An 8,743-nucleotide genomic window follows, 5' to 3' on the forward strand; every position below is an offset into this window, starting at 1 on the left:
CTTTACCCTGCCATTCGTGTTGTTAAACGTGCCGCTGTTACTTTCATAATTATTTTGTTGTCCATTTTCACGTCTCAGAGTTTCTTCGTAGTATCTTTCATCATGACTTTGTGAGTGATGAATACCTAAGGCTTGCAAACATTGGAATGGTCCAGTTGGCGGAAACGGTCCAGTAGCTTCGGGAGGACTATAATTCTCAGCCACAGACGATAAAGTCTGTGACGGTCGTCTTTGTTGTTTAGGAATATTAAAGCCAGAAGCGCTAGCCAAATCCAGCAGAAACATCGCGTTGTTTTTCATAATGATATGAGTCTCGTTTCCGCCGGGACTGTTCATTGGAGACAGGATTTTACTCGTGCCGTTCTTTCTTTTGGAAATCCCGCTTACGAATTTTTTCGCAAACTTACTCTTTCTGGCCTTCAGATATTTATCTCTACATGTATCACAGATTAAGTACCACGAGCTACCACCGACGCCGCCATCGCCGCAGTTGCCTGCCCAGCCCACACAATAGTTTCCGCCACTGTTGTATCCTTTTCCGCCCGCGTGCCAGCCACAGCCTGGATGCATCATTTTCATATGATAAGTGACTGGATGTGGGAACATCGAGCCACAAAGCTCGCAGATAGTCTCGCGTTCAATTCCCGCTAAAACTTCAGACGTGTTCGCTCTGCCAATGGGCTTCCATTCCTTTTTCTTTCGGCTACCTTTCTTCTCGCGTTCTTTCCTCTCTTTATCCTCTCTAGGACGTTTCTCCGGTATTGGTCGTTTTGCCAGCTTCATTGTTTGTATCTGCGATATTGGACTGGGTAGAATTGATTGTTGTTCGATAGCTTGCAGGCAATTTGTGCTGAGTTCTTCCCATAGAAAAACTAAGTTCTTCAACGCCGGCGGAAGTACCGCAACCGTATGAAATTCAGGCAAGGAACTAAGCTTGCCTGCACTCGCTTGAATTTCTTCTTTAATCGTGTTCTCCTGTTTTTTCCTGCTCCTATTAGCATTGGCGTTTGCAGCTGAACGCGTGAGAGTTTCCAATGTGCTGGGCTGTATGTGCAAATAATTACCAGCGTTCGTCACCTCGACGGAGTGTCTTTGACGGGCCTTTTGCTCCTGTTGTTGCTTGTCGCTGGATTGCACTACGGTTTGTCTAGTTACGACCAGCGCACCTTGTTTCGGTAAACTTGGGTGAAACTTAAGAAAACTCGCGCAAGCCATAGCGTCGTGTACAATTCCCTCGTGCCATAAGAACGCGGCAAAAACAGCTCTCAGACATTCCGCTACAGAAGGACTGACCGCTTCTTTCACCTTGTCTTTACATAAATTTAAAGCACGATTAGGACTAGGACTCTGTTGTGTGTTGGCAGGTGACATAGCACGCTTCGCTCTTGTTTTTACGGCTTTCATGTGATCTCTCCTATTCATTTTCGGTGAGTGTCGTTCGTCCTTTACTCCAGATGAACCAATGTTGAAATGACCTTTCATAGCCGTGGTAGCGCTCTCAGGACTTGTCTGCGTTTGCGCTTGAGATACTTTGCGTGGACTTTCTTGCGAATCCTTTAAGAAACAATATATTTCTCGGTTCTTTGTATATAATTCTCTCATTATATATGAAAGTCTTATTACACATGAAAGTCTTCTTACATATATGCTTATCATCGAAGAAAATAATGTTTAAACGGAAAAAAAGCTTTTACGCTCCATTACTTACAGCACATTCCTTCTTGGGAGTGTCGGGCGGACTAGCTATACTGTCCTCAGATCTCATATGTAAAGAACTGCAACTTGGACTCGGTGATAGATCACGCGTATTGGCAGTAGTGCTAATACCGCTCGGTGACTGTGATGGATCTCTCGTCAAGCTGCTAACCAAGGCACTTGTGTCACTCTGCGTTGAGCCGCGACGTTGCGATGTTATGCTGTCAACCATCCCTCCTGACACTTCAAAAAAAAAGAGTAATAAAATATTAACGATCAAGTTGCATAATCTTCAGAAGATATATTCGGATATTCAATTGAGATGGCAAGGATATCATTTTCTCACCTTACACGTAAACGGATGGGTAATAGATTTAGAGACATTCGCTTGTACAATTCATTCAGAGAATTTAAATCATGCAGATTACTTCGTGCGACCGTGTATAAATTGAAAGTTTTTTATACAAAAAATTCAAAGGATGTAGTATGTATTTTGATATGTATTAAGGTGTAAAAATAATAGCAATATGAAATCTTAGAACCGATATTACTGGTAATTTTGATGAAATGTAAACTAAGATGAATTAGTGTGTATTAGTGATCTTACCTAACGGGGAGAGGCCGACACTTCGGGGGGAGCCGCAGAGTACAGGGCTGCCACTCATACTCTCTCCCCCTCCTATCGCGCTTCTCCCACCTAATAATTTTGATTAATTGTAACATATATTGTGTCGAGTATGTCTTTGTTGCGAAGTTCTATTACATTTTCGGATTGCGTAATAAAGAATTGCTTTGTGCATATGATATAATCAATCATGTGTATATATTTATCAAAAACAAAATAATGTTGCATGCCATTCCGATTGCAACTACATTATCACGCATGCGTAAAATGATGTGATCACTGATCAGTAGACAGTAGATTCTATCGTGCCATCAATTTTATATGGTAAATGATGATGTAATTAAATAGATCTTCAAAGATACAGAATTTGTGCACTATTTGATATCTAAATCTACTAATTCAATAGAATAGAGAGTACCTGGTGCGTTAGTAGCAGGAGGAAAGAGGCAATTGCCAGAAATGGCTGGCTGTCGACTGGACCCAGCTAAGATCAATATGACTAATTTGTTATAACTAATCCACAAAGAGTATATTAGATAGTTAATATAATAGTCTAAAATTTTTCTATCGTCTATCATATATATTTCATTATAATATTACTATATCAAATATCACTTCTTTCTTCTAATACACAATAGAGAAAAAAAAACACAAATACATAAAGTATTGCCTTACAAGTATCAGCATCCGTTTTCACAGCTTCTGAAATAATTTCATTTTCAAAGCGACTGTGTAATGCCAAATTATAAAAAAAAATACACACACACAAATATATAATGTTAGAAATGAGTTATGAGATAAATCAGTTTGTTAAAAAAAAAATGATTGCACATATTCAACAGATACAAATAACATATTACGTACCGGGTATTGGGACTGGACTGGAAGAGGGGCTGTGAAATCTTGGTGACCCACCTTGGGGATTCTTCGGCGAGGAGCTTCTTGACATTCGCCGCGGGGTTTCCGGCGGTGTCGCCCCGTTGCCATTTGCGCGACTCTCCCCCATCGCTTTTACCAACTCCTTCACAGATACGCCCACGAATTCCGAGAAATCTCTGGAAATCATTAATAATACATGCTGCAATGGATACTTGTATATTAACGGGAAATGTTTAATTTTATATTTAAAAAGTGCAAGGATTTGCAATTTATATCAAAAAGAAGTCGTACATATTGAGGCGACTTTATGCTCTCAAAAAAATTGATAATTTTGAAGTTTGAAACCCAAAAGAAATTTAAAAAACTATATATATAAATATTTTAAATTAAAACACAGTTGTACTTTATTAAAATATTTTAATAGCAGAAACTAAAATTGCATTTAGTTGATATATACATCGAAAGATAAAGTGTGGTTAAATACCTGCCCGGAGAACTTCTTTTTTCTCCATGACATTTATCATCTCCTCTCAACCATTTTTGAAGAACGCTAAGTTTTCCTCCGCCACTTTCCCTTTCCCGTTCTCTTTCTTTGGCTACTCTTTCCTTGCAATGAGATTTCGAAAATTTCGGAGTACCATCAGCTTTTTCTAGTGTAAAGCGTTCGCTCCCTAAAAGACATACGTACTTAGCAAATATTTGGATGTAATTATCTGAATTTATTTTTACGATTACATACCTGGCGAGTCATGTTGATTATACGAGCCAAAAACAAATGGATTTGTGTTGCAACTGTCAATGGATTCAGCCGTATCCGGTGTGTAATTTTGCGTGGTAAAATTGAAACCTTCGTGACTAACGGAAGGCACGGAAAAATCGAAACCTTTATTGCTTGGTGAAACAGCTGAATCTGGTATCATCGGTTTTTTCTCGATTGGGTCGTTCTCCAAGTCCTGCTCGAGCTTCATGTAAATCACGCTGGTTTGCTTGTTAATCGCGAGCGACCATGCCTCTACGCCTCGACCCTTATCGAAGCAATATTTCGCCACCGAATCATCATCGATGCGTACCCAAGTGCCTTCGTGATTTACGCACTGTAAGAGATGAATCATACATGATTATAATGTCACATGTGAAAGGAGACATGCGGGTATTTAATAGTAATAAATCAACTTACATATTCTTGAACGGTCACTGTATTTCCAAGCGCCAACATTCCGATCGGTGCGCCTTTTAAGCTCGGCTTGCTTCTAATATTATGTCCAGAAGCTCCGCATTTCACGACTATCATGCTCCTTCCGGCGTCGAAAGTTACAGTCTTTCTCTTTCTGCAAATATTAAATTAGAAAATGGTCGAAAATGAATGACACACAAAATATTTCTTTACGTACTCGTCGCTAGTGTCAGGACGTTTCCGTAGAATAGTTTCCTTAATAACTTGATCCAAAATGGATTTCGGTTCCTCCACAGGGAGAAGCAGAGTTTTTCCTAAATGTTGATTGTATTGCAAGCACCATGCCTCAAGATGACTACTATTGCAGTATTCCTTGATTGTCTCTGCATTTAATCGTATCCAAACGCCATCGTCGTTATGAATCTGATTGGGAAGCAGAGAGTTTTTATTATCACTTATTTGTCTTAAAAATACGAAAATAATTAAAAATTATACAAAATAAGAGTGCTAAAAATATTTTTCTTGATTTTGCTTTTCCAATATTTTCAAATTCGATAAAAAATTGTATTAATTTCATTCGTTCGTTCTTCGAAGCAGTAAACTTTAAAATAAAGCGTCAATAATTAAAACTTATTAATGATATTACCTCATCCACAAAAGCTACAGTGCCGTTAACCGAGACGAATCCAATCTGTTCGCTTTGGAGCGACGGATGGGCTCGTATTCTCAATCCCGCGCTATTCTTCGCCACGAATTTTCTGAGTCTGCTCGGCTGAAGCTGAGGCTTTTTAACAATGTTCTGAGTGGGTGGTTGCATGCCTTGCGGAGGTTCCTTCACCTCGACTTTATAATTCTAAATAAAGCGGAATTGAATTAGTCTACTTAAAGCCTATTTGAAGTTTATTTTCGACTACAAAAGCAGAAATTAGAATTGAATTCAGCTGAGCCCTGAATATCGCAAGTCTTTAAGAGATCGCATCTTTAAGAGAAGAATCGTCTACGCACATCCTCCATGTTGTAACCGTCCACTGTAATCATCAGCGAGTACCAGCCTACGGAGGACGGTGTCCATGTAGCGCTGTAACTTCCATCGCCGTTAGGCCTGACTAGCATACTCTCGCTCGATCTCTTCACGGCGGGTGACATGAACCTCAGTTCCTCGAACGAGTAATTCTGATAGGCCTTCATGATAGTGATAGCGTAGAAGCACATCTTATTGTTGATGGTCACCTCGTACGGGACGTCCAAGGATGGTTGTGGGTGACCACCAAATGTCATGGGGTCCGGTTGAGATACGCGACGTATCTTTCTGCTCTGATCGGAATCCGTGATGTCCGTTTTATCGATCGGCACCGCTTTGACTTCGATCTGTGAAATATGATTTGCGTCTCGACATATATCTCATAACTCGCCGACGTTGTGCTTTGCGTAGCGAGAGGAAGAAATACCTTTAATCCGGGCACGTGCACCACTTCGCCGTATTGATCTCTCGTGAGCACGGTGACGATAGCCGGCCAACCGCATCTCATTTCTTCTCGTGAATATAACGCCTCGCATTGAGAGGGATCGACGAAGCTGTCCGGTTGCAGCCATCGCGCGAGTCTACCGCCGCTGGTGCCGGCCGAGCAGGAGACGAAATCGCGCAGAAATAGACGTTCGTTCGAGTGACAACTGAACATGAAAATAACACGAATACAGAATTTAAGAAAGATTGAAATGATCTCGACGTCCTTTGTATTAAAATGCTATTTTTTGAATCATTAGATCTATTTGCATTTAAACTCTGATGTATTCTGTTCTATTTGTTGTAGTTCGAAATGTATCACGTACATAAGAGAAGAGATTTACGAGCTTCGGTCGCTCCACGAAAGCTCAATAAAAATTTTAGAAAAACATGAAAAGTCTTTCTGTAAATATACACAGTGTAAAAATTGCCTGCAACGTAATCGTACATTCTGGTTTGATTGTGATAACAAATTACATGTACAAGAATAGTGTGTGTAGAATTTCTGCTAAAACTCTTCTGCTGATACTTCGTTAGCCGCATTAGAGAGAGGGAAAATAAATCGCGAACGTCGAAAATACAAGATCATCGTATTGACATCAGACTATAAACGTCACGAAAGACTTGGCTCGTCTTTATTACGAAATCTCGGCCTGAGTCCGTCACGAGTGCAGGGAACGAGAGCGAATACGGTTCGTTGAAACGAGTTTGAGAATCGCAATGCCCCTAATTGGTTGGTGCCTCGTATCGCGAATCCCGTCCTGATGGATCGCGAAATAGAGGACGATGCTCCTCCGCCAGTCACACAATCGTCGCTTCCCCATCGTTCGGACTCGTCGAGCTCATCCCTAATAAGGCGCAATCATACACCGCGGTTCTCCTCTTCACGGTGGATCCCGTCAACGTGATTCGCGCTTCGCTACCTATATATCGCAGCACAGCAGACTCCGCGTTTTTACCGTCGTGAGAACCGGTATTCTGGGAAAATCACGCGCGCGAGAGTTCGGTCATTACGGTATCTCCGCGTGAAAAACAAGGGTCTAATTAAAATTAATGGCGATGGTATGCAACCTCAACATTTTCTAGCGACTACTCTTTCGTCGCCACCAATAAATTTACGATGCGTCAAACGCAATAAACAAATATTTAATTTTAAATAGTTTGACAAGCACTTGTAACTCCTTTTAGATCTTTCTTGTAAAAAAAGTTTTAATGCTCGACGAGTTATTGCTATACGATTGTAAGTGGGTCCGCCATTTTTTTTTAAAGAACTTTGAGATTTTTAAAATTCAAGTTATCGTTGAAGTAAATAAAATAATAGAGAAGAGTGAGAGTCATGTTTATGTTGCCCTTCTTGAACTACGTTCGGAATCACTTTATTTCATTTAAACTGATTTGTATAATCAATTTTAAGACCGTTCCAACAGATCTCACCTCAGGTCAGAAGGTGTTAAACTCTGGTAATACCTCGAGTCACGACGACGAGATACCTTGGTGGTTTGCGGTATCAAACCATGTAACGAATGTAATTTTCGCTCAGTCAGATATAAACGCCGCGGAAGCAGGGCGCTCTCGCCATCGATCATAGTCACGACGAAAAAGATGAACGAGCGGCACGCCAAAGATAATAGACGCCGGAGAAGGACGAGCCAGCATAATACGCGAGAGATCGCAGCCGGGAGGATCGGAAGCGTGCGGCTTTAAAGATCGGTATCCGCGTGACGTACAGCCGGTACGTGACCATTTCGGAAATGGGTACTTCGCGGACGATGTCGCCGCCGCCGCGTTCCTCCCGGTCTGAGGAACGCGTTATGAATGAATGGACGACATCGGACGTGTGTACGCGACAGAGAAGGTGCACAGAGCCGAGGGAACACGCGCAATTTCTCATGGGAAATTAAATGGTCGGGTTTCCGCTCATAAAGCGAAGAACTACGACGGCAGTAGCGCGTTTTAGGGAAACGCTATCTGCTGCCGTGAGGAGCAGCGACGAGGGCGACGGACGGCTGTCCTCCGGACCAGGCTGTCTCCGTTTTTACGGTACGACGCTCTCCCCGTGTCGCCTATTTCCAGCACCGGCGACGATACGGTCGGAGACGATGGCTCGCGCTTGCTTTTTGCCGCACACGGCATGTCTTCCTTCACTCTCGACAAGAAACGCGTAATCGCGGAGATTACCGGCACTTGGTAGACGGTCACAGAAAAATCGCGAATCTCCGCACAAAAATCCGCACGGTATTCGCGCGTACCTATGGATAACAATTCTTCCTTGATTTCACTTGCGGAACTAAGGTCCTGCGCGCAATAGAGGAATATTAGATATTAGGAATAGGAATTAAATTTTTAAATAAGTTTCCTGAATAAACTTTAACTTTTGAAATTCAACTTTTCAAGTTCCGTGAAATTTCTTGAAAATTCAGAAATTTTATTTTAATACGTGTGTTAAAACCTTAGAGGTTGCACACAATAGAGAAATATTAAATATTAGGAATAAGAATAAAAATTTTATAATCAGTTTCCTTAATGAGACAAAGGACAACCACTGCGCAGACAAAGAATTTTGTGTGTTACGTTTAATGTTCATTGAAAAAAACTGATTCTAAACTTTTTGTTCCTATATATTCCTAATATCTAATAATCCTGTATTGATCGCAAAATCTAATACACGTAAAGACAAAGTTTTGGAATTTTCAAGAAACTTCACGAAAGTTCACGTATCAAATTCCAAAGTTCTGTGTAACTTCGCAATCTCTTAGATAGTAAGTTTGATCCAGAAATAGAAATTCTATTTCTGTCCAATGTCACACAATGCATAAGTGTCACAAATACTGAAGGGAAATGTGCATTTTCGCTGATAAAAGTTCGT

At 41.0% G+C, this 8,743-nt stretch overlaps 1 protein-coding gene across 2 annotated transcripts in view; it reads right to left on the bottom strand.

Annotated features, from left to right (window-relative positions):
- The window catches only part of LOC105208061 (E3 ubiquitin-protein ligase MYCBP2), a 183,796-nt gene that overhangs the window by 5,708 nt on the left and 169,345 nt on the right, over positions 1–8,743 (bottom strand). Inside the window, exons 17-29 of one of the 2 annotated variants that reach the window (XM_026136871.2) lie at positions 5,822–6,044; positions 5,379–5,741; positions 5,020–5,226; positions 4,591–4,796; positions 4,377–4,527; positions 3,939–4,293; positions 3,684–3,870; positions 3,185–3,375; positions 2,996–3,022; positions 2,739–2,804; positions 2,303–2,392; positions 1,709–1,938; positions 7–1,554 (exon numbers count right to left, since the gene is read on the bottom strand). In XM_026136871.2, the coding sequence (XP_025992656.2) occupies positions 7–1,554; positions 1,709–1,938; positions 2,303–2,392; positions 2,739–2,804; positions 2,996–3,022; positions 3,185–3,375; positions 3,684–3,870; positions 3,939–4,293; positions 4,377–4,527; positions 4,591–4,796; positions 5,020–5,226; positions 5,379–5,741; positions 5,822–6,044 (3,844 nt within the window). The remainder of the gene's footprint in view (positions 1–6; positions 1,555–1,708; positions 1,939–2,302; positions 2,393–2,738; positions 2,805–2,995; positions 3,023–3,184; positions 3,376–3,683; positions 3,871–3,938; positions 4,294–4,376; positions 4,528–4,590; positions 4,797–5,019; positions 5,227–5,378; positions 5,742–5,821; positions 6,045–8,743) is intronic. The other variant, XM_039454917.1, reaches the window with a different exon arrangement.

Source organism: Solenopsis invicta, chromosome 11 (genome assembly GCF_016802725.1).
Source record: "Solenopsis invicta isolate M01_SB chromosome 11, UNIL_Sinv_3.0, whole genome shotgun sequence".
Classification (NCBI taxonomy): domain Eukaryota; kingdom Metazoa; phylum Arthropoda; class Insecta; order Hymenoptera; family Formicidae; genus Solenopsis; species Solenopsis invicta.